This window comes from Ctenopharyngodon idella, chromosome 13 (genome assembly GCF_019924925.1).
Source record: "Ctenopharyngodon idella isolate HZGC_01 chromosome 13, HZGC01, whole genome shotgun sequence".
NCBI classification, from domain to species: domain Eukaryota; kingdom Metazoa; phylum Chordata; class Actinopteri; order Cypriniformes; family Xenocyprididae; genus Ctenopharyngodon; species Ctenopharyngodon idella.
In genome coordinates, this window is record NC_067232.1 from 5,682,489 (window position 1) to 5,707,203 (window position 24,715).

Here is a 24,715-nt window from a genome sequence, read left to right on the forward strand (position 1 = left end):
TCACAACCTCTCTGTCATTCAATCCATCTGTCAGAAGTGAACTTTGTTTACCGCCAGCTTCTGCTTTCTTCTTCAAGAAGCGCAAAACCCCCTCAAGGTCAGAGGCAAAACGAATTGCAGACGCCACCAATTTACAAACAACCCCCTCCCTTTCTATAAGACACCCCTATCAACAAACCAACTAATCACGATAATCATTTTTTTCTTATGTATCCGTAGAGAATCTGTTGTGATTTGAAAACGCACACAGAGGAAGCTGAGATGTGTTCACATATGCTGAATAAATATCCATGTTTTCAGAGCAGGTCAAGAAATTGCAGATTTTAGATGTGTGTTTATGATAATGACCAGGATTTTCATTTTGACAGGAATATAAAAAAAAAATATTGGATTTTTGAACAGCTTTTTTTGAAGAAAGAAAATCTCTGCTTAAAAGGATGGTTCATCCAAAAAAAGAAAATGTTGTCATACATGTTGTCATACCCTCATGTCATTTTGATTTTCTCATATCACTCTTTCTTATATGGAACTCCAAAGGAGAAGTTTAGCAGAATGTCCAAGCTGCTCTTTTCCATAAAAGTGAATGGTGATCAAAGCTGTCAAGAAAGATTTTCAGTGAATAACAAAAATTATTGATGACTTTGACTGAGTAAATGATGACTGAAGTTTCATTTTTGAGGGAAATATCGCTTTAAACAATCCTAGTATGAACTACACATAAGTTTAAAAATATTTAAGAGGCTTCTGTTATGTGCATTCTGGGAAAAAAAAACACAAACTGGACAGAAATGAAAGCATAAAGATGAGAAGGAGGAAGAGAGGAAGAGAACAAGACAGGGCGCTATCCCTGGGTGAAACAGCCTGCGACAGCGCTGTTGAGGCTCGCACTCAGAGCGCGTGACGCATTTCCACAGCTCGGGCTGACCTGGAGGGGCTTGTGCCAGACCCCCCACTGGTGTCACCTCACACAGGAGGCCCAACTAAACCGTGCTGCCTTCATCATCCCTCCATCACACACCAAATACGCTCTCCAAAAGCCGAACGTGCCCACAAAAAGCGCATGGCCAGCAAAGAGCATAACAAACAGCTTTTTTTTTAACCCAATAGGGTGTCGGGCTGCTGGGTCTTAGGGTTGTGCCCGTCTCTTCCATTCCTGTTTCATGGCAGGTTTTTGTGGGAGGATGCCCGCTTTGTGATGGACTCCTTATGCCATCTGGAGAGTGGAGTAGATGGGGAGAGAGAAAGCCATGATGATATGGGCCTTTCTACAGTATGTTTAAGCATGTTAATATAAATTTACTGATAATGAATTTGGACCTAACAAATGGACTACACAAAAATGATGCATTCTGGGTAAACAGAAGAAAGACACTTGATTAAACCTTCTCCAATAGTGAGAAGAAATTCAAATACAGCTGGGCCAGTGAGCCGAGCAACAAAAATATGGCACCATTAATCAAAAATCAGCACTCTTGCCCCCGCTACTGCTAATATGGAACCTATTGGAATAATAATAGATAGAAGTCTATTACTGAAATTGCACTTGTGGTGACCAAAAAAAAAAAAAGTGCCATGGAGACTTAGAAAAGAAGGAGAACAACCCAGCTTCCAGAAACAGTAAGTAGGGCACTTTCTCTGGGCAGAGTTGGCCCAAGTGAGAACAGTTGCACCCGACAGATTTGCTCCCACTTTGCCTGGGGACTGGCAACATTCTGTCCTGTACCATCATGACACAGAGCTGGGCCACGGCACTGGAGCAGCTCTCAAGACACACGGACATATAGTTTTAGTAGGACTGGGAGTTTCAAGTTGAACATTTACAATGAATTCATTTCTGATCATGAATATAATGAAGGGCTGAAACTTTCTGACTATAACTTCACCGGTAAAAATATTTGCTCTGACAAGTAGTTTGATTTGCAATTTATGATTTTTCACACAAGGATAAGATAAAGAATGTATCAAATACACTACCATTCAAAAGTTTGGGTCTCTTATGCTCAACACAGCTTGTGAATTACTGCAATTTAATTTAACTGATTTTAATGTATATTACTATTATCAATGTTTTAAAAAAAAAAGGTGTGCTGATAATATTTTTGTGGAAAACTAGGATACATTTTTTCAGGTTTCTCTGATATATAAAGTAAAAAAAAACAGCATTTATTTGAAATAGAAATCTTTTGTAACATTATAAATGTCTTTACTGCCACTTTTGGTCATTTTAATGTATTCCTGCTGAATAATAGTATTAATTTCGAACCCCAAACTTTTTAAAAGGCTTATTTGAAATATTGAATTCACAACACACAATTCATATTCATATTTACAAACATATCCTCAAACCATAAAATGTAACTGTAGGGACCAATTACAAATTAATTTTCTGGATTGCTACAACTGAAAATATCTCAAGATCTTTTTTTTTTTTTAAGGAATGAATGCATGTGTTACCATAATTATGTTATATTGGGTATTACTTTAGAAATGATAATTGATCATTAAATCACCACAATTATCACACACCAAAATAACAGTAACTGTAGTAGTGACATGTCATAGCTGCTTAACAATATTCAGTGAAACATTTCTACCAAATATGAAGAATTCTTTAATTTAGCAACTTTACAATCGCAGTCATTGTAACTGTCAATGCTCATCTTTTAAAGGAAAGTATGTGCCATGTTTGGACATATTTTCCCCTCTGTGCAAATTGCACAATGTTTCAAACATATGCATTCTGTTGGCAAACACAACTAGCTGTAGCCGCAGTATTCAAAACGAGAGTGTGTGTTCTCTTGTGTACACTATATTGTCCTCTTAGGGGCCTGTAAATAAATGACACATATGTAATTGCCTTGAACTTGGTTACACTGTTAAATAATGGAGCAAACTGCTGGCAATGAGTTGAGGGCTTGCTTGGTTGAGGGGCATAGCCTCTGGCATTGCATCTGGTCTTATAGGCCAGTGGAGAAACATAATGCATGGACAAGAAGGGGAGGGGAGAAATCACTGCTGATCGATGCAAATATTACACAAACACACAGAGTTTGGTATTCATATTCTACATGCTTTTCAATAACAAGTTCTTTAGTACTTTATTCCACTATTCTAGAGTGAATCTTCAATTTTTAACTTACTGGCTTGTGCAATAAATTATGATATGATTTTCACTGAGAGATTAATTAATTTGTTCATAAAATATGTTAAATTAATGTGGAAAAATGGATAAGTAATTTTGTTTATCAATCGCAAAAAAGATGAGGTTTTAAGTATGAGTCAAACATACAATATAGCCAAATTTCAATCATAAAGTATCACTTGATATCTGATGGACCAACTTCTGGACCAATTAAGCTTGTAACATGGCTACACCGTGTGACCCAGGTGAACTAAGTCTAACACCGCAATGTCGTCTCTAAGACGCTGAGAAGACAAAAGCCCTCTTCTTGCCCTCTGCCGTGTGAAGTGGAGGAGGAGCCGGAGGCCAGCAGCCCTGCCGGCGAGGCGTGAAGACGTGGCAAGGTCTCATCCCAGGCCAACGGGCACACCACTGTCAACATCATGACACTCACTGGGCGGCTCGCCGGCACTCTCCCGCATGGCCGGCAGCGGTCCCAGCTGCCCCATCCGTTACTGTCTGATTAGTTCTGCTAAGCAGCCCCTCCCCTCCATGCCCCATCGCCATCTGCTCCCCCAACAAGATGGCTGCCGCCCAGCACCGTGCACACCGCCCCGCTACCTGCCAGTGCCCGTGCCCGCACTCACCCCAAAGCGTTAACACGGCTTCTCGTGGCTGGCGGCGGCCCCCATTTCGTTCGCTACTACTTCTGACAAGGGGCGGCGGGCTACGCTCTTTTATTTGCTGTCGGATGGTACATGCGCTTCCCGCCGACTTGGTTTGCAGCAGTTTGGTGGCACGGCAGACTTTGCTCACCGCGGCAGCCTCCCTCTGGCGTGGGGCTGCATCTGCTCACTCTTTTATTCATTTTCCGATTCTCCACCTTTCAGGGGATTGTCATCCTCCACGTGCTCACACTCGGCCGAGGGAAAGCAGGGAGGCGTGCAAAGTTTAATGGAATTCTGGGGTGGGATGAACAACTTTTTTAATGCCAACACTGCAGTTGGTCTCACGGTTCTTGTTGGCTAGTTTGTACAAGAACTTAGTGAGAGGACGAGTCAATGACAGACCCCAAAAACCAGACAAGTTCTGGGTCAATGACATACAAAACTGTCCATGACAAAAAAAAAAAAAAAAAACTTGCCAAGTTTTTATTAATGTTGATAAAAAATATATTATATATAAATTTTATATAAAAATATAATAAATATATTAATACTCTTTTTATTAATGTTGGTTTCATGTATAAAAAAAAGTTTAAATTTAATAAAAATGTGGTGTAACCATCAAGTAAAAAGTACTCAGAATTTCCTTACATGTGAGTGTACAGATCTTAATCATTTTCAAAATTAAATATATAAAGTTTTTAATGTTTTAACTAAGGTATTTTCTAATAAAAATAATGAATTATTAATTTTTAAAAAAATTACATTTTTGGGGAGTCACACAACATGACACTTTACAAACTGAACTAACCTTGCCCTAAAAAGGTTAAATTATCTGATATTTTAAGATACTTTTTTCTTGTAAGAAATTTCAATCTTTTAATGAGGATTTTTTTTTTCTTTATTATAATATCAGTTGTATCACTCTCACATTTTTATCTTTATGCCCCTCAAATAATATCAAAATGAAAACGCTTATAATCGAAGAGGTGCATTCAAGCCCTTGTTTTTTTCTCTCTCTTTCTTTTAAATGGTTTTTGAATGAATTAATAGACAGGACAAAAATCACCATGTCACTGAAATTCTTACAAAACAAAAGTTAAAAAAAGCAAAATGTCTGGAAATGTCCACAGCAACAGCACAGATGTCAATATAAGCCAGATTCCCTCACAGCTCACAATGAGGCCTTACTGATGTGGACAATCAAGCACCATGGAGAGTTTTTTTGCTCAAATAATTCCACTTCACATACAAAGATAAGCCAAAGAGAAACAAGGCTGATCATTTCATATCCCCAAAAACTTCTAGCAGGCTTTTTTCTTGTAATTCTCTGTCTCTCACAACAGCGCCGATTAACCAATCACTAGCCAATATGGTGGATGTAGCTTCGAGTATGAGGGTTTACTGTGCGCAGAGGGCCAGGTTCTCTGCTAAGCTCTCGACAGAGAAGTTGTGAATATTTCCTACTTTTCAGATCCATACTTATGCCTGAAGGTTCTCCTTTACAAACCGCAACATGGTTCTTGTTGGATCAAAACTTCAAGCCCCGCTGCCAGCGTCGCCGCTTGCTTGCAAAATTTTGTGTTGCTGAAGAAGAGAGGGAATTTGGAACAAAGCGAGCCCCTGTGTCATGTTCCAAAACCACAGTGAACTCCAGCAAACACAGAAAAGCAAAGGGGAAAATCTGTTGCGGCTGGTAAAGCGGCATGGCAAAACAACGCAACTTTTTTTTTTTTTTACCGTCGCACATTTTTCTCTCTTTATTTTCACACCCTATGGGGTCTGCCGAATGTTGGGAGAGGTGGGAGGGTGGGTGCACGAGAAGGAAGGAGTGGGGGAGGGATGACAAAAAGGCACGAGCGCACAAAAGCAAACAAACAAACCGAATAAAGCCTGGGCTCAAAGCCGTCAGAAGGCAGAGAACAGAGCGGCAGGATTATGATAGATCCTCTGCTGCCCAGCGCACAGCTGGCTGATGATCCAATACTGGAGCCGCCGGCCCTCCCCAGCATGTGCACGGGGGGCCTGGGGGCCAGAGCGAAAGAAAAAACAGAAAAAACCAAAAGACAACTGCTTTGCCCATCCGTTTGGTGGGAGCTGTGATCATCCAAGCTGTGAGACGAGTACGGGAAAAGTCAAAGTCTGGCTTCAGAGGGTCTGATTGTATGAGCACCCACCAAAGGGGAAGTGACACAGAGAGGGTCCCCACATGACCATCCCCTGGTCTGCTCAGTCACAGGGTCTCCCTGCAGGTCGGTACACATGTGTTTATGTACATGCAAAGGTGGCGTAGGAGAGTAAAGACAACAGAGAGATGGGAAAAAGAGGGATTAGCCTCAAGGAAAAGAAAAAGAATGCACAGATGTCTGCTGCATCTGTGCACTACGCCTGGCCCAAAGAACCTGCCCTGGCAGTCCACATCCACACCATGCATACAGTGGCTAAAAGACTCTCTGCTGCCAAAAGCAGGGCCTGTCAGCAGCTTAACCACTCTGATCTTCAGCAGGCCATTTTGTTGCCTCATCTAGAAGAAGCAGAGAGCGTTTAAAGGCCAGCATCCTGCCCGAGCTTTTTTTTATGCTAATTCGGCCTCATTTAATCGCCACAAAATCTTACATTTCAATAATGCTCTGATCAAAAAACAGAATTATGGACTGCACCCCTTGAAAGTGATCCGCTGTAATATATTCACACAAAAATGTCTTCAATAAATCAACAACAAAAAGTTATCAAAGACAACTAAATCTCTGATTACACCAGAAATAAAACTTATAAATAGATAAGCATCACATGGACATTACAAGCAAATAATCTGTTCATCTCTGTCAGCCTCTATGACACAGTCAATAAAATGATAATAAAATGATAATAAAATCTAGTTCACAGTGCATGTGTAAAGTACAAAGAAATGTGTTTCATACATTAAAAAACTAAGTAAAAAAATAATACATTTCCCATACATTTAAGAATGTACACAGCCTAAGTCATGAAGAGGTCAGATTATACAGTATTTTGCAAGACTTACTGACCTTGGCACAAAGCTTTAAGGGTCCTTTTATTTATTTATTTATTTATTTATTTTTGTGAATTTCTTGTCACATGACAGCAAATGGCTTTCTATTTGTTGGTTACACCAAAGGAAGTCTTTTTGACTGATTTAGAGAACAAAATTTGGTGAAGCAAGTTCTTCTAAATACTATTAATATTGTAAATTAGTGAAAACTGTTTTGCTACGACTCAATCTTTTATAGAAATAATAATACAAAATTATGGCAAAGAATGTCAAAATGTCAAAAAATTTCAGACTTTTTTCATCATTGTGACCACAGGGTGGTTTTAGCTTGACATTTTTGAATTTATGTCCAACATATCAAAAAGAAGTTTAATTCAGAAACTGAAAACATCATCACAGAGGAGGTGTATTCAAGTTATTGTTTAGATGAATTACATTTTTCTGTTTTCTGAACGAATTAATAGATCAAGACAAAAAAAATGCATAGCATAGACCAAACTACAGTGTCTACACGATAATAAATGTACATTAAAAAGGTGTACTGAACTAACAATGCAGGACTACATTCATCTGCTGTGTAATAACATCAAATGCAAGAGTTTGTCTAGACCTGCTGTTGCAAATAATCTATACTCCATAAAAACCATCTGGATCGTTTTCATGCACAGTGGTACTTTTCCAAATGTAAACAAATGACTCGAATTATTCACTAATATTTCTGCAACAGCATGCATCTTTATGGTAATTTATAAACAATACATGACCGAGTCTTAATACTTAAGTACTGAATTCCCTTGTGAACAGATGCTGTCCCTCCTCTGCAGCTGTGCGGCTCTGTGGCAGATGCTGTAAAATCTCCACTTCCTCCAGAGGAATGGAGACCCCAGTGCCATTCAAACCCACTGAGGCTTCAGCACTGCCTACGCTTACCGCAGGGGTAGGACACATCCACGAAAACATGGAAATGGATGGCTTCATTGTGGGTCATCATTCAATGGGCATAGAAATGTCATAAAGCCCAAACAGGCAATGATTCCTAACTAGGGGAAAATATACACCAGGTTCCAGAGGGTACTTGGCAAGAATTCAATTTAGCTTTGTCTATAAACCAATAAATAAATACTGTGTGTGGGTCAGCTTGTCAGTGGATATAATATATACGCTAATATACAATATAATATGAACTAGTATCGTTCAAAATTTGGGGTCTGTGAATTTTCAGCATCATTACTCCAGTCTTCAGTGTCACATGATCCTTCAGAAATCATTCTAATATGATGATTTGGTGCTCAAGAAACATTTCATATTATAATCAATGTTGACAACAGTTGTGCTGCTTAATATTTTTGTGGACACTGCGATACATTTTTGGGGGGAATTTCTGAACAGCATTTATTTGAAATAGAAATCTTTTGTAACATTATACATGTCTTTACTGTCACTTTCTATCAATTTAAGGCATCCTTTCTGAATAAAAGAATGAATTCTTTAAAACAATTACTGCCCCCAAACTTTTGAATCGTAGTATATCTCAGAATTACATCTCTTTGATTAATGGAGTACTGTCCAGTTTCTGAATAAAATGCATGGTTATATGTAACAGTTATTTTCAGCATAATTTTACTTATTGTAAAACAGGTGACAACTAAATCCTTTTTGACTGGTGACTTTACAGACACCTGTGTAAACTTGAGGGGAAGTGACTTCATACATCCACTAAAATCATCTTATTGATACCAGCTAATTAAAAGTAACTGCAAAAATTGCAAAAAAAAAAAAAGTTAGTTCTGAGAAAAGCGTCTAGCATGATTGTTTGCAGATGACATGTTGTTTGAAAATTTGGATCTAATGCAATGACATTCACAAATTTTTAAGTGACTTCAGTGTCCAAATTCTTTTTGGGGCCACTATATATAAAGCAATTTAAAAAAAAATAAAGATAAAGAATGTTCCTTTGGGCTTTGCTGGCAGTAACTCTAATTTATAGTAATGATCTGTAAACTGTTAAATTGCATCTAACGGGAATGTAAGTGTCTTTCTGTGCCAAAAACTTTCTCTCTCATATATAATAATAAGGGAGGGAGGTGTTAAATGTGATCTATTCTTCCTAATCTGGAGCTATAATCTATTTGCTTTCTAATAAGCTGGGATTAGTTGAACAAATGTTACTGAAAAACACTGTTTATTCGCTTATCACCTTCTCTGGTACAATTTTCATCAAAGTTTGAGGAGATTTTTACAAGACGCACATAAAATTCAAAATTAGAAGTCCAAAGCTTGATCACATGACAACAAGCATTCAACACAAAAGGTGGCGTTGATTCATAAGACAACATCTTTGCTGTAATATCTTCAGATAAAAAAAAAAAATGGTGATAGCTCCACATAGAGGGTCTGCTTTTGATTTAATTAAATGGTGTGAATTTAATTTAACAACCAAAATATATTTATGTTTAATGCCAGCTCATTATCATGGATACGAATATGAGTGAAATGTGTACATATGTGGAAAATGTATAAATGTATGAGATGCCACATATGCACTACTCACTCCATACTGAATTACACAAATAACGTCAGATTATTAATAAAGTTCTTAAGAGAAAACCTATCAGAAGTCTTAACTGATTTTAGTTTTAAATTGAGTGATGTAATCGAGAGAGACAGTATGTGCCCCTCTCTCCGGCCCTGTTCTCCTGGTGCGTGGTGGACTGTGGCGGTGGCAGCCGGTGGCTAGTGGCGATTTAATAAAGTGCGGGTGCCCTCCTGCCGGCGTGCTGGCACTGCACTGGGGCCAGTGGACGGGCGCAATGTTGTGGCATGTAATAGGATTAAGGGGGTTACCTGGTGAGGTGCAGTTGGCGCTGGGCGCGGCTTAGCCCCTCAGCCAGGCCGGCTGCCTCCGCCCGGGCTCGGCCCTCTGCCCTCTGGGCCTCCTCCAAACGCTGCCGGTAACCGCTCAGCTCCACACCCAACTTCTGTACTTCCTGAACCCCATGAGAGGAGAGAGAGACCAAGCGATTATTCATTTTGGCATTAAAACACTTCCTTATCGTTCACCAAAACTTTTAAAAATGGCTGTTTTATTTTTTTGCACATATAAAGTAAATACCCATTTATACCAGTAACACTGTGAATTGCAAAATTTTTGATTAAAAATTTTTTCTCTTACCTGCTCAACCAGTTCTAGTTGGCGGCCCAGTTTAGAGCTGATGTCCCTCACCTCTCTCTCTGCATCCTCTTTCTTTAGCTGGGCCTGGCTCAACAGAAAACGTAGCTCCGCACATACCTGACACAAGCACACATGCGGCTTAATGCAAAATCCAAGGTAAGTTTCAATACTCCTGTCCTCTTTTCAGGAGAAAACAGTTAATTCACACATTCTATACTGATTTATTGAGGAGATGTAGGCTGCGTCTTTCTGACGGCTCTATAAACTTCTACTAGAGCTTTTGATGCATCAACTTCATTAGCTTTGCTAATAATATAGTTCTACTGCCATCTAGTGCCTAGACATTTTCCATACAAAGATGACTGTACCAATTAACCTATATGAAGTAAGACAAAACATGGCACTAAAATAAATGTTGAACCTAAAAGCAAAACTGACACCATTTGCTTCTTATGCCTTCTAATCTTATTGTGAATGATTTATCAGGTGCAAGTTAATCCAAAGAACAAAAAGTCCTGTACTAAATTTTTCCTTGCTAAATATCTTGTTTTACTCAAAAATAAATAACATTATGTAAGTGAAATTGAAAGCACTCACTCTAACATTACCAAAAAAATTAAGTAGCTTTGCTTTCTCAAAATGCTTGGGATCAAATCTTAAGTCTAAAGAATACTTCGGCCGTCTGCATTCCGTGACAGTCCACATGACATAATTTATCACTAGAAGGGTGAACGTGCGAATTGAGCGCTTGAAAACAAAATCCACTAGATGACGCAGACATGAAGTATACCCTGGCCTCTGGACTCCCTAAATAACACTATCACCACCAAATCATTTGAAATTCTATGCAATCTTTGACTGTTGTGGAGAAGGTTTTACAGTGGGCTTTACCTTGCTGCTGTCCATTTCCTGTGCAGTGAGCTTTTTATAAGCTTCCTCCAGCTGGCCATTGAGAGAGTTCCGGTCTCTCTCTCCCCTCTCCTGCAGACCCTCCAATTCAGCCACTCTCTGAGACAGGCTGGTCACCTTACAGTTTGGAACAATAATATTATATTTGCTATATTAGTGATATTAGCTATATTATAATATAATGTTTTATATAAAATACAATGGCAATTGTATGGCTTGAGTGTCTAAAACTTTTGGGACTACTGTATAGGACTATTTATACACTTAAAATGAGTATGTACTGTATAATGCTCAAAGCCCTGAGACCACACTAAAATCTGAGTTTTGTAGACATATTTAAACCTAAAAATTAACAAAGTGTTAAGAATGTGAAAATTCTCAAACAAAGAAACAATTCTAAGGCACTAGAGTTAATAAGAAAAATAAGTTAATTAATGACATTGATCATGTGACTCTTTGTGCAGATAATTGAAGCTCAAGATGCTCTTTGGATCATCTCAAATCATGCTGGAGAAAATGATCATGTGGTTTTACACAAACTTCTGGAGATGCCGCTGAGGTGCTGCGGTCATTAAAGCAAAAGGGGCACAAACCAAATAATACAACATTCTGAAATACAATTTTCGATTAAACTTTTCATTCAAATTGTTATGTAATTACTACAATTTTAAATGTAATAATGTATTGGATTAGAAAAAAAAAAGAAAGTAGGCTTGTATTCCTCATTTGTAAGTCACTTTGCATAAAAGTGTCTTCCAAATTAATAAGTAAATGCAAATATAAGAATGCAAAACAGTGGTCTCACTAGTGGTCTCAGATTTTTAGACACCACTACAACAAAAAATAATGGGGGTTCTCTTCAGTTTGGTTTAAACATGAAGCTTTAATTCAGTTCTCATAATTAGTAAACAATAGTGCAAAATAGAGTGGTGCAGAGATTACGTCAAAACCTGGAAAAAAAACTCTGGATTTTCCAATAGGTTTTTATATTTATGAGTAAAATAAGGTCTGTGGTAAACATAACTTGACGATACTTGGATGTTTTGATCTGCAACGGAAATTACACACACCCATATTGGAAATGCAAATTTTGAAGCGGTTATGTTTATTTTTAAAAATGTATGTTTTTAGTAAGTTACTAGACAAGAACATTTGGGGTGTGAGTGTGTGCAATTTACGTTGTAGAACAAAACATCCAAGTATCGTGAAGTAACTTAACACTTTATTTTACTTGCAAATTAAAAAACCCCATTATAAAACCCCATAGGAAAATCTCAAGAGAACCAGTAGCGAATTAGTCTTGGTTCTGACATCATACCTGCACAACTCTATGATTGGGCACTGAATCTGAAGTCATCTGTCAAAATTGTAGTTCTGTGCCACAATTAAAATTACACTAGAGGGCAGCATAAACTAGCTTTGTCAAAGAATCCAATCTTTGTGAATATAGACAGTCATAATAGACAGTTGAGTTGAATATATCAGCATACATGTAAAGTAAGAAAACATTTCTTAATATGGTAAGGGAACTAACAGTCTGGGCGAGCTCTTCTTTCTCTTTCTTGCTCTCTGAACGCGCTGCCTCCCTGGCCTGGGAGATCTTCTCCTGTTCAGATGCCAGCTCTCTCTCCAGTCTCTCCCGCTGTCTAGTCAGCTCATTGTGGAAGTGCTCACACTGCACCAGAGCCTGTAGGTACACAGAGACAGACCGAAGGTCAAGGTCAATGATTATAGCTATCTCTAGTCTACACAGTACTCCATAAGCATTTATGATCATGCAAAGCAGTATAACTCATATCCAAATGATTTTGGCACACACTTTTGTCTTCTCCAGGTTTGCCTCTTCTGCCATCTCCACTGCATGTTTGACCTGCTGATAGGCTGCCCACTCCCTCTGCTGGGCCTCAGTCTGACTGGCCCTTAGAGAGCAGAGCACGGTCATCAGCTCATCCCGCTCTCTAACAAAGACACAAACACGGGCATCTCATCAGGATACTGAAAGCAGGCATTGATCTGACACATAATCAGGAAAGCAGCAGATTAGCTTTATGACCAGTCAAGACTTCTTTCAACCTTGCTGTGAGGAACAATAATTGACTGAATCATCAGAGATCAATAAAGGTGGTCAAAGGAGCCTACCAGTGTTAATTAACCCAGATGTTTGGCTCCAAGGCAGTTACTACATCAACATTTCTCATGTAAAGTTATTCAGTATGAGTTTGAAAATCAAATTGTAAAACAGGTTTATAAAGAATATCAGACTGCAACTAACAAATATTTTATTTTTTAATCAATCTGTAAATTATTTTTTACATTTTTTTAGAATATAAAATATAAAATACTTTTGTTCAAATCGTTTGGGGTCAGTATGTTTTTTTAAAGAAATTAATACTTTTATTCAGCAAGGACCCATTAAATTGATCAAAGGTGACAGTAAAGATTTCAAAAGATTTCTATTTCAAATAAATGCTTGAACTTTGTATTCATCAAAGATTTCTTAAAAAAATGTATCAGTTTCCAAAAAAATATTTAGCAGCACAAATGTGGTAATACACATATATTTCACTGATAATAATAATAAAAGATTCTTGAGCACTAAATCAGCATATTAGAATGATTTCTGAAGGATCATGTGACACTGAAGACTAGAGTAATGATGCTGAAAATTCAGCTTTGCCATCACAGGAATTACTTTTTAAAACATTAAAATAAAAAAATATATATATTTTAATTAATTGCAATAATATTTTCAATATATTACTGTTATTACTGTATTTTCAATCAAATAAATGCAGCCTTGGTGAGCATAAGAGACATCTTTCAAAAACAAAATCTCACCAACTTTTTTAACATAAAAAAAATGGGCAAAAAAAAAAAAAAAAGCCTAACTATTCTATTTGAAATCTATATCTAACGGAATGACATAATTATTTAAGGTCTCAGACTCATACTTAGATTGAAAACACTAAAAACACACTTACTTAGTGAGTCTTTCAATGCTCTGTACATGGACATTGGAGTGCGTCTCTGCCAGGACCGCTTCATGCTGGGCACACTTCAGACACAGACCACCCACACGCTGACCGCTGCCCGCCGCCACAGCCATCGCTTCTTTGTGCCTCAGTCGTTCTTTCGTTTCCTCATATTCCTTCTGAATGCTCGCCAAGTCTTTCCTACACAAACCCATGCAGATTGTTACATTATGCATATATGATGACTGATCATATGACTGTTTCTATTGGTGGACAGCATCAAAGTACAAATAATGTAGATGCACAATGAGTACAATAACTGTTGTTAAGAGCAAAAGAAGCACTATGAAGCACATTAACCTATACTCCGGCAATCTACTTTTTCAGCAATAGGCATTTATAATCAGGGAGGTGCTTTCAAATCAGAATGCATGCTAAAATTTTATTTTATGTGACATTTTGGTTCCTTTTAGCAATGCAAATGAATAAAATGTGTAATTCAATAAGATTGTAAGAGTGTATTTTAGTGTGGTCTGATTCAGTGAGTGAGAAAATATTTCAGGCTTGGCCACTGATTGAAGCCCACTTACTTCAGGGAGACCACTTGAGCCTCCAGGGTCTCAGTTTGTGCTTGATAGAGACACTTCAGCTGCTCCTTAGAGAAAGAGGTGGAAATCACACTTTTGGTGCATATTCAGTTCATTTATTCATGTCACATTTTCAGCTACATGAATGTTTAACCACAAATACCATTTCTTTCTTCCACTTGTGGTCCTCAGCTTGATTAATGGAGCCAAGTCTTTGCTTTGAAGTCTTTTCTGGTGTGTGTTCCATGTTTAACTGAAAATGATCAAATAGAGGACACAGGCAACAAAATAAAAATCACAGTATATGAGACATCGAGACAGAATCCTATGCATATATTTAAAACAATACAAAAAGTCTATATTGTATGTGTATTCAGACTGCAAGCTATTTTCATAAATTGTGTCATTATAGTGTCACATTTGCCATTTCTATCAGCACCATAACAAAAAGCCTCAAGGAAAAGAGTACCGTGCTGTCTACAAATGTGTATTCTTTAAGAGTGTCTTCAACCGCCTTTCCTTTAAGCTCCTCATGTAGCTTCTCATTCTCCACGATTACCACTCTCACTCTCTGTTTCATTCCAAGGAGTTCATCCTTTAGAAAGGAAACAACACAAACACACAATTACAACTACCTTAAAGTCGAAGTGCAAAATAAATGCAATCACATGACCAGTTGAAAACTACTTGCTTTATCTGGGGAATCCCCCCATTATCAAGCCACAGGGTTCACTGATAATATCTCATGTTAATTAACAGGACTGACCTTGCAGAACTTGACCTCAGCCTCCAGATGCTGAATGTACTCAGATTGATTGTGGATGATGGGAACCAAGTCGTGAACACCAGGCAGACTGCTACTGCCCTCATCTGTGACTCTTTGCTAGACAGCACAATTAAATTAGTCCCATATTAGATTTTTAAGTACACCGTAACGTTAACATTGTGCAAGGTATAAATAAAAGCGATAAAAATAATGAAATATATATAAATAATTGAATGAAATATATAAATAATTATTACACATTATAATTATTAAACATATTACAAACTAATATAATATAATACATGAGCAAATAACATTTTAATGCATTTTTTGGTAAGTTTAATTTTGACTTTTTCATTTTAAAAATATTTATTTTTAATTTTACATTTTTATGATTTAAGTAATAATTAGCTTTTCACCAACTTAAACCCCGAATTAAGCAATAAACAATAACCAGAGTACCTTTCCTGCCAATTTCCTCTTAGAAGGAGATGGTGATTGAACATTTGCATCTTTGGACTGCTTTTGCAGCAAGGAACGCAGCTGATTGACTGAGAAAAAAAAAAAACAAAAAAATAATAACAAAGCAGTTGCACACAAAAATAAGGCTTCTCATCCAGAATATCTCTGCATAAACTGGATTTTAATACACAACTAAAATCAGCAGGATGGCAAAAAGCCCTTCATAATGATGATTTATCAGAAAAGTAATATTCTTCCAGCATAATCTGTACCTGCTTCACTCTGTTGAACTGGCATACAGGGGTTTTGCAGCAGAGGACTGAGCATCTCCTGCTGTTGCTTTGGTTCTGAAGACTCAGAGTCAGAGCTGTGGCTGGCCAACATGCTGGAGAGGTGCTGGATACTGCGGTTGGCACGCTCTTAAACAGTGAAATCACACAAATACATTGATTTTATAGCTTAAGAATACAGAAGATGACTTAGGTAACCTATAATGCATCACATGTGTAGTAACAAGCTTGAGTATTTGTGTATCTAATTGTGTTATTTTCTGTGGTTTACTAAGTTATATTACACAAAAACAAAGGATCTTGCTGCCAGTGTTCAATACCCTGTCAGAGGGTCACTTAAAATGTAAATAAACTGGTGACGTTGCATAATTTGCTTTCTGTAGTATTATTTTCAATATTACAGTTTTGTGGAGAGCAACACTAGGCTGAAACGCAGCATCATCTGTTCTATCTATAAAAACATCACCTCTCAATGTCTTCTGTAATGCTCCTAATTCCTCCTCCTCGTCTGAGTCCAAGGACGGTTTCATTGTTGCCTGAAACGCGTAATAAAGCCAAAAATGTTTGTGAATATTCCACACAATTTCTCAGGCTCAATGTTACTGAAAGTGTAGAGTATCTTATCAATGAACGACGTCCAAAAAGACGTCAACGGTTGCATGGCAGAAGTGCTCTTCCGTAAACCACGCAAAGACAACCGGAACTTGTAGTTTTTTAAGACGTCAAATTGACTAGGTTAGTGGAGTAAAAAACTACAAGACGGGCATTTCCGCTACCCACGATGTTATTGTACTGATCGTTCACTGTCAAAAAAATCTTATTATTGTAAAAAAAATATATTTACGTCCAAGGTACATTATAAATAAACAACAACAACAAAAATAAATAATCTATAAAAGATTTATACGTCAGTAATTGTACGAGGACACGCCCACCGGACTGTGTTGGAACTGCAAACGCTGTCCTACTTGCCTGATTTCAGGCTGCCGTATGTCGCCGCTATTTGTTAGGAATAACGTTATTGCTGCTGAGCAACTGAGGAAAATAGGAGACGTGGGGATACACACTGGGCTTGGCTACAAAAACCGTTTAGCTGCTGCATTGAAGCCTGGGATAAAACTGACAGCGAAAAGAAGAGCAAGGGTGAGTGAGCATTTTTATAAAGAGCCATTCTTATATTTAATGCACAAAACAATACGGCATGTATAATAAAGCTAGCGTAAAAATCCATATGTTCGTGTTAAACGGATTTTGCACGCGTTTCCTGTGATCTGATCTTATCGTGTGGTCAGGAGGATACCGTAAATGTAAGAGCAGGACACTGCTAGCCAGTTCTGTCATATTGAATGAATACACTAGCACGAACACCGCATGTCGTTATGTGTGTTTTGCATACGCTATGCGTCCTAAAGCTCGCGTTACTTCATTGATATTCGAATACACGGAGGTATTAATTTGTGTATTAAATATAATCGTGAGTTTGACTATGGTGCACGAAGAGGACACGAGCACTGGTCACCAGTTCGCCCAAACGCATGGCATCTTGCTTAGTATCGTAATATTTGTTCGCAAACGCAGCGGACCATCAAAAACAACAATAATTCAGTACTGTAAGTCGGATGTGTAAGAGATGTGGATGATTCGCCGGGTGCTGCTGTACACTCTGAAGGGCACTGCGCAGAATCCTTTGTTTTGACAAAGGCTCTTGTTTTGTTCTGCTACATCTGGCCTACATATATTTTGATTACAGTGTTAATGACACTTTTCAACGCTGCAAAATGTTTATACCTTGTTATTAAATGTTTGCTACATCTAGTTTTAGAGAAAAACTGTATAGTGTCAATAAAGCCAGTCTTTTTAACAGTAAATTGTCCTATGTAATAGGAGTTGTTACTAAATGATGTAGATTAATAGCTGTGGTATTTGTTTCTTCCCCAGAGTTTGCTATAAGTATGTTATTGAGACTAGAAACCTAAAAGAGACTGTCTCTCAAAACCTAGTGAGTTGAGCTGCCTACTTAGCATTTTCGGGTATAATACTGACATATTCAATGTCCATAAATGTGAGCATTTCAGTTGTTATTTGAATTCGTGAGCGGGTTAAATGAATTGCTGTTTTCCTTGTAGTCTCCACCTCTTTCTGCAGGACCAAAGTTGTATGCCTTTAGTTTGACCCTGCTTAATTGTTTCATTATCTAATATCTGTAAAGGAACAAAAAATAATTGATTTGACAAATTAGTCCTTTTTCTAAACTGCTGTAAGATTTTGCAACCGATTTTATTGAATCATTTAGCTACCCATACTTAATTTCAATATCAAAAAAATTAGTGTCAAACAGTGATAACAGAAATTATACAACATTAAGTTATGGGCAGGGTGTGTTTACTTTTACCCTTGTCGTCTTTTTTGTTTTTGGGTGTAACTGTTATTGCTTTGCACATTTCCTCTAGTGTATTTTGATTGAATAATCTGCAACTTTCCCCTCAGTATTTCAATCTAGGTTATGAACTAGGTGTTTGTGGTCCAGATCCTGTTTTTAATCCATCTTTTTTGGGTTCTAAAATGCAAAGTTGTCACTGTAATGTCACAGCAACAGTAGACTGTTGTGGCAGGGCTTTTTTTTGTTGTTGTTGTTGTTGACTGCCTTTTAATTATTTCTTCTCTTGAGATAATAAAACAAAGAAAACGCTGAAACAAAGAAAAACAGATATTTGAACGGAATTAATTTAATATTCTTATGGTATGTTTTATGGCTCATAAGACATCAGGGTATGTCTGACTCAGAGCTTAAATCCACTAAAAGAGAAAATGCAACAACTATCCTAGACCTAGACCAAAACATATCACTGAGTCTGGGGCTTTCACAAGAAAATCTTTCTTTTGTGAACCCCGGGCCCCAAATCATTAATTATTTATAAGTCAGCATCACATCCTCAGTTGGATCATGTTGACTGACCAATCCAGTGAGCTTCCTGTTGTTAAACGGAAGTAACAACTGAATGTGGATTTACAAAGAAGACGGAGAGAATCACATGCTCGCAGTCCATTATATTATCAGAGAATTAGTATATAAGTGATCATTCTTAATAAACCTTACACAATTACCTTGCATATGTATTTTTAAAATTTAATATCGTAAGCTTTTTGTTGGGACTCATGCCTATCAGCGCTACATTGTAAATCCATATAAATGGCTGTCTATGTGTGATGATCAGACTATTGCGTCATCTTCAGGCCAGCCTGGATTCTGTATGCCCACTGGCTAGCTTAATCCTGCTCTTTAGTTCTGACCTGTATTTGTGCTCCATTATTTGTTGTCCCCAGCTTATATCTGGTCTACTGATTGTAACTGGTAATTGAAGTGCAGTAGATGCCTAAAGGTGTATAATGGGTAAACGTTTCTAAACACAGTTTAGCATACAGTAGGTATACAGAGGCAAAATGGGCTTTCAATAAAATTTGGTTGCCTGTGCAGTAGAAAGGCAAAACAATTGTTTTATTATTGTTGTCTTTCCTTTTGCCAAATACGTAGGAAAACTTCAACACCCATAATGCACTGGGCACCAGTCTGCTATGGATATGCAAATACCACCTTGCTTTAGTGGGAAATACTAAACTTTTAGTTATAATGGTGTTTATTGTTCCTAGGTGCAAGAATTCAAAGATAAAACTTCTAGCAGGAGTGAGTTATTTTCAGTTCCCGGTGAAGGATCCCGTGAATTGTAGGCAGTGGCTAAAGGCTGCAAACAATTGGAGAAAATGCCTGTGATTGGAAATCTGAAATACTTCTGTGTTTGTAGTCAACATTTCAAACTGGATGACTATGAACGCAGTGTTTTGAAGTGTTTCTGAAGGATCATGTGACACTGAAGACTGAGGTAATGGCTGCTGAAAATTCAGCTTTGTCATCATCACAGGGATAAATTATATTTTAAAATAGAAAATTAAATTTAAATTTTACAATGTGTTTTACTGTATTTTTGATCAAATAAATGCAGGCTTTGTTAGCATAACATATGTCTTTAAAAAACATAATAAAAAATCTTACTGAAGTCTTACTTACTGATCTTAAATGGTAGTTTAATTCACACAAAAAATAGCTCGTTGTAATTCTGATTTGGCGTCTGAACATGCTGCAGAAATTCCCCTTAGTCAGAAACATTTATTGGTTGTCGGTTTGCATAAGTAGGTCTATTGGGTCAAGTATGTCATTATGCATGTTTATTACCACCCAACGGACACATTTTGTTGTTTCTGATAGGTCTAGTCACAAGTGTATTAGATTTGGATTAATGATGGATCTTTCTTCCTGCTGCCACATGCTGATGAGATGTCTAGTTCTCATGGCCATATGGTACTTTTACAGCATCCCCAAATTTGCTTTCTCAGCGTTTTACTGCTTTGGCCTCATTTTCTGCCCAGAGATGTGACTGTAGCTATGAAAATGAATTTTATTTATATTTCATGTTATAGTAACTGAACTCTATTTGTATTTTGTATAATGTATATGTAGTTGTTTAGTTAGTGGATTCAAGAGGTGATCTGAAATCCGATCGTTATCGACCGATAATCGTTTTATTGTTTGATCGGGTGGTCTCTAAAGGCCGATCAGATGATGTGAGACAATTTTTCTGTGCACAGCTAAAATTGCTTCATTACATTCACCGGTCTGGGCAGTTCTACCAGGTGTCTGAAAAGGACAATACATTTGCAACGTCATTGCTTTCGTTCCTCCCTAAAAGCTGAAACTTAACATCCAAATCAGCTAAATCAGTGATTGTCGTAAACTGCAGTCTACTGTTGCTAAACTGCAGGACGTGCTTGATAATAAAAAGAGTTATTAAAACTGCTTTAATCTGTGAAAGAGATACTGTTCCTCAAGCGGCTTTCTGTGCGCGCACTCCGAGACGGAGTGGAACGCTGACAAGCGATTATTTGGGCTTCAGGTTTGTGCTAAATGTTCGAATACACATAGAAATGTCAAAATGCCCGGCTTGGTGAGTATTCGCTTAAACACAGTCAGTTATGTCTTAAGTGAACATAAACAGTTGGGAAATAAGTGGCATGTGTATCAGAATTGGATCCGTGCGTTAGGTCTTAAAGTGACAGCAGCCTAATATACTTGCTGCTGTCTGTGTCCTTGATGTTAATCAAACAACAAAAGACAAAGAGACAATTACTCGCTGTTCTTTGGTAGATTTAGGATTAATCTATATTTAATTAAACTGTGAAAACTATGCAGTGTTGTTTTAAATATGGTTACTTCCTGTTGAAAAAGATGTTTTTTTATTATTTATTTCACAGGAATGCTATATTTGTTAAAGTTTGAAGCCTTTGATTTATCATTTAGTATTATTTATTTCAGTAATGATCGGTATCAGGGTTCGTATCAGCCGATACTGCTTCCAGTGATTGATGATCGTCCCCAAAAATCCTGATCAGAACATCCTTATTCATAAGAACAATGTAGTAACATCTAAATAACACCATTGTGTAATACGAACCATCACGATAGTCCAACATCTGACATCTGTTTGATTAGTGAAGTTGGCTATTTTTTCTAGATTTTTGAACATGCATATGTTTTTTACTTTAGTTGTGAGGGCGAAAGACTTCCCTTTTGCAGATTTCACTCATGTTCAAGTTGGTCACATGAATTCACCATGCTGACCAACAGAATGTTGCTTGGTTTGAAAGTGACTTCTGCGTGAGATGTGCTTCATATATTACTACACTATTAATAATGAACATTGGACCTGAATTTTGGACTGAAATTTTGCTAATGTAACTGCACCTTTTCTTGGAAAGGCATAATTAAAATCACCCTTTTTAAAGCATTTCTGCTAAAGGCACAATGCATTGTGTTTCATTTTTCAACATCAGAAAGATATGGTCTGTGGAGAGAGTGCATGAAGTAAGGTGAATGGCACATGCATTGTTCGCACACAAGACACTAAATCTATTCCCTTCCAGTGCAAACATCAACTTGAATTATCTGAATGAAAGTCAACTGTTCATTCTGTCAAGCCCACTTGTATTCTTCTCAAGCATTGAGGATGTCTGTGGATCGATTTATCTCCCAACATTAGCATATAGAGATGCACTTAAAATAGATTAGTGTATATTATCTGGAGAGTCAGAAATGTAGTTAGATGTCTTCCTAGGTTTGAGACAGAAGGCTCAGATGCCCTCAGGCTTATTGTTGGAGCATCTGTTTTTGGAAATTAGAATAATTTTTTTGATAATGCAAACCAAATGCTTTGTTAGCGAAAATGAATGAAGATTTAATTTCTGAGTGTGGTGAGTTAGATAAAAGCAATGAACCGAGACAATAAAATGAACAGTTTGTGATGCCTCAGTGAATACTGATGGCAGCAGTGAGGACTTTGACTTTTTCACTCACCGTTTTAACAGTGTAGTTATAATTCACAGTGTTTATTTGCCTTGCAACATCATGTTACCTCCAATGACTTGTAACCTTCACTTGGCATTCACAGACACAAAGACATCACTGTATTGACGAAACATTACATTTCTGAAAGAGCGACATTCATGTCACATTACATCAGCTGTACCTAAACCCTGTCTGTCATGAAGTGTTAATCTCACACAGTAAGTTTGAAAAGGATAGTTCATCCCACAATGAAAATTCTCTCATCATTAACTCGCCCTCATGTAGTTCCAAACCTGTATGACTTTCTTTCTATTGTGGTCCACAAAAGATGCAAAATGTTCCTATGCTGTTTTCCATATACCGTATTTTTTGGAATAGAGTCGCACCGGGTCAAAATTGCACTGTTGAGAGAAAAAACACTGATAAGTCACAATGTGTTGTATAAGTCACATTTTATTATTACATTCAGAAATAATGTAAATAGTAGTTTCCCTCACTCAACAACAAATCCTTTCAATTTAAGGGTATTCAGAACAAATTTATTGAAAGCGAAGGAGATGCGCTTTACAAATAAACTCATGTGCTACCTCTCACATTCGGCACAAATCCAAATGTGTGCACTTTGTTCATGTTTTGCGTGCTTATATGTCATTTATTGACTTGTTTGTCAATAAATGCCGGAATTTTAATTTTGGGATGAACTGTTCCTTTAAGAGTGTCTGTTTGCTAGACTGGGCTGCAGCAGAGATGGGTCAGGCTAGTACTCATGGGTCATGATATGAGGTCAGGGGAATTAGGGAGGACACTTACACGGTTGTGTCATCATCTGGCTGGAGATCTCATTAGATGGGTGTAGACTTCATGCAGAAAGTCATGAGATTCATACTTGAAAAACACCAGTCTGAAAATGTTTTACTTTTGTGTGTAGTACAACAAAAAATATCACATTTTAGTTGTTCCAGTTGTTATTCCTTATTAAATTGGTGGTTTCCAGCTTCACTGCTTCTTTTATTCCAGAGTAAGTCAGTGCCTTATTCCTCTTAAAGATGACAGAGATTCAGAGATGAGCAGGAGGAAGCGTTAGCCACACTTCCTGTTCATTTCAAACACACTCAGTCAACCCAAAACAATCCATCTCTTCAGACATTGAGGCGGGAGGATGCACTCACAGCCAGCATGGTGAAATCACCCTTTCACCCATTAAAAACACCATATGTCGCTCAGTTTGGAAGAAGGGGGGAGCTTTTTGGGGCACAGAGCTGCTTCAATAGAAAGTGATGTGTCTATTCGGCGACTCTTGAAATCTTAAGCATGTGTGTGCCTCTAAGAAGGTGAAGCTCACCCCGAGTAAAGTCGGCAGATTTGCCTTCTCACTTTAAGCTTTTAAATGAAGTCTTTAAGTACTCTTATTCTCAAGATTGTCTCAGCAGCCATGCAGGGATTGTGATGGGTTTGAAGATTGAGATTGGTTTGAATGCATGTGTTCATCAGAAGGTACTGACGACCAACATTCTCCAGCTTCCAAAGCTCTTTCATATCAAAGTTTTATTTCGTGCCACATCAGAGTGCCACTGCCACGTTGTGCTTATTCCTGAATTCTGTGGGTAGTTGACGGGTATAAAGGCTTTCCTGTGGTTGCTCGATTAATGCTTGTGTTCCAGAAAGGAGAAAACCCAGCTGCTAGTATTCAGCTATTCCTTGCATGTTGTGAAGGACTTCTCAGAACTTATTCCTGTCCGACACATTGTCCCAAACCTACAGGCAATATCACAACTCTGTTGCTGAATAAAAGCACTACTATTTCATAGTAAGTGTGTTATATTATGTTAATTTAAAAAATCTTGGTTACATCTACTTTACATCCATAAGTGGATATTTAGAATTTGTATGTGGAGGTCAGCTTAATTGTATTTCAGTGTGTGGATTTTGTGTTCCAGCTCCTCAAGTTGTATATTCATAGTGCACTCTAAGCAAATATGGGGCCCATTTATCAAAACAGCACACATTATTGATCAAGATGTTGTCATAGCGATATGCTAATAAAAAGGCATTTCACAATATCCAATGTGAAGTAGCTCTAGCTGCTTGTGAGTGCTGTATGATATTAGTGATGAGGGTCTTCCAGGTGACACAGACATGCTCTCAATAATAATGAAAGATGTCAGTGAGACCTATTCTGTTTTTCATTTGTCCATTTGTGTTTGAGATGGTACATTGCTGTAAATAACTTACAGACTAGACAAACAACAACCTCCATGATTTTTTTTAGACATATACCATGTTCTACCATGGTATACTTTGGAGTACCATGTATTTTGTAAAATAAAAGAGGTTCAAGAACAGTATCACTGGGTTACCTAGAAG

At 37.6% G+C, this 24,715-nt stretch overlaps 2 protein-coding genes across 13 annotated transcripts in view; one reads left to right on the plus strand and one right to left on the minus strand.

The window, feature by feature from the left end:
* sdccag8 (SHH signaling and ciliogenesis regulator sdccag8) overlaps positions 1–16,637 on the minus strand; it is a 44,448-nt gene extending 27,811 nt beyond the window's left edge. Inside the window, exons 1-13 of the mRNA XM_051917894.1 lie at positions 16,424–16,637; positions 15,940–16,086; positions 15,668–15,756; positions 15,206–15,322; positions 14,909–15,034; positions 14,603–14,692; positions 14,443–14,507; positions 13,862–14,053; positions 12,700–12,838; positions 12,415–12,567; positions 10,863–10,997; positions 9,972–10,088; positions 9,644–9,786 (exon numbers count right to left, since the gene is read on the minus strand). Coding sequence (XP_051773854.1) covers positions 9,644–9,786; positions 9,972–10,088; positions 10,863–10,997; positions 12,415–12,567; positions 12,700–12,838; positions 13,862–14,053; positions 14,443–14,507; positions 14,603–14,692; positions 14,909–15,034; positions 15,206–15,322; positions 15,668–15,756; positions 15,940–16,086; positions 16,424–16,487 — 1,577 coding nt within the window. The 5' untranslated portion in view covers positions 16,488–16,637. The remainder of the gene's footprint in view (positions 1–9,643; positions 9,787–9,971; positions 10,089–10,862; positions 10,998–12,414; positions 12,568–12,699; positions 12,839–13,861; positions 14,054–14,442; positions 14,508–14,602; positions 14,693–14,908; positions 15,035–15,205; positions 15,323–15,667; positions 15,757–15,939; positions 16,087–16,423) is intronic.
* A 257-nt stretch (positions 16,638–16,894) lies between these two features.
* Positions 16,895–24,715, plus strand: part of cep170aa (centrosomal protein 170Aa) — a 43,919-nt gene continuing 36,098 nt past the window's right edge. For 4 of the 12 annotated variants that reach the window (XM_051917871.1, XM_051917873.1, XM_051917875.1 and 1 more), the window contains exon 1: positions 16,897–17,100. The gene's annotated coding sequence lies outside the window, so the exon portion shown is untranslated. Of the gene's footprint in view, positions 17,101–24,715 lie in introns of all 12 variants that reach the window. The other 8 variants (XM_051917880.1, XM_051917886.1, XM_051917881.1 and 5 more) reach the window with 3 other exon arrangements.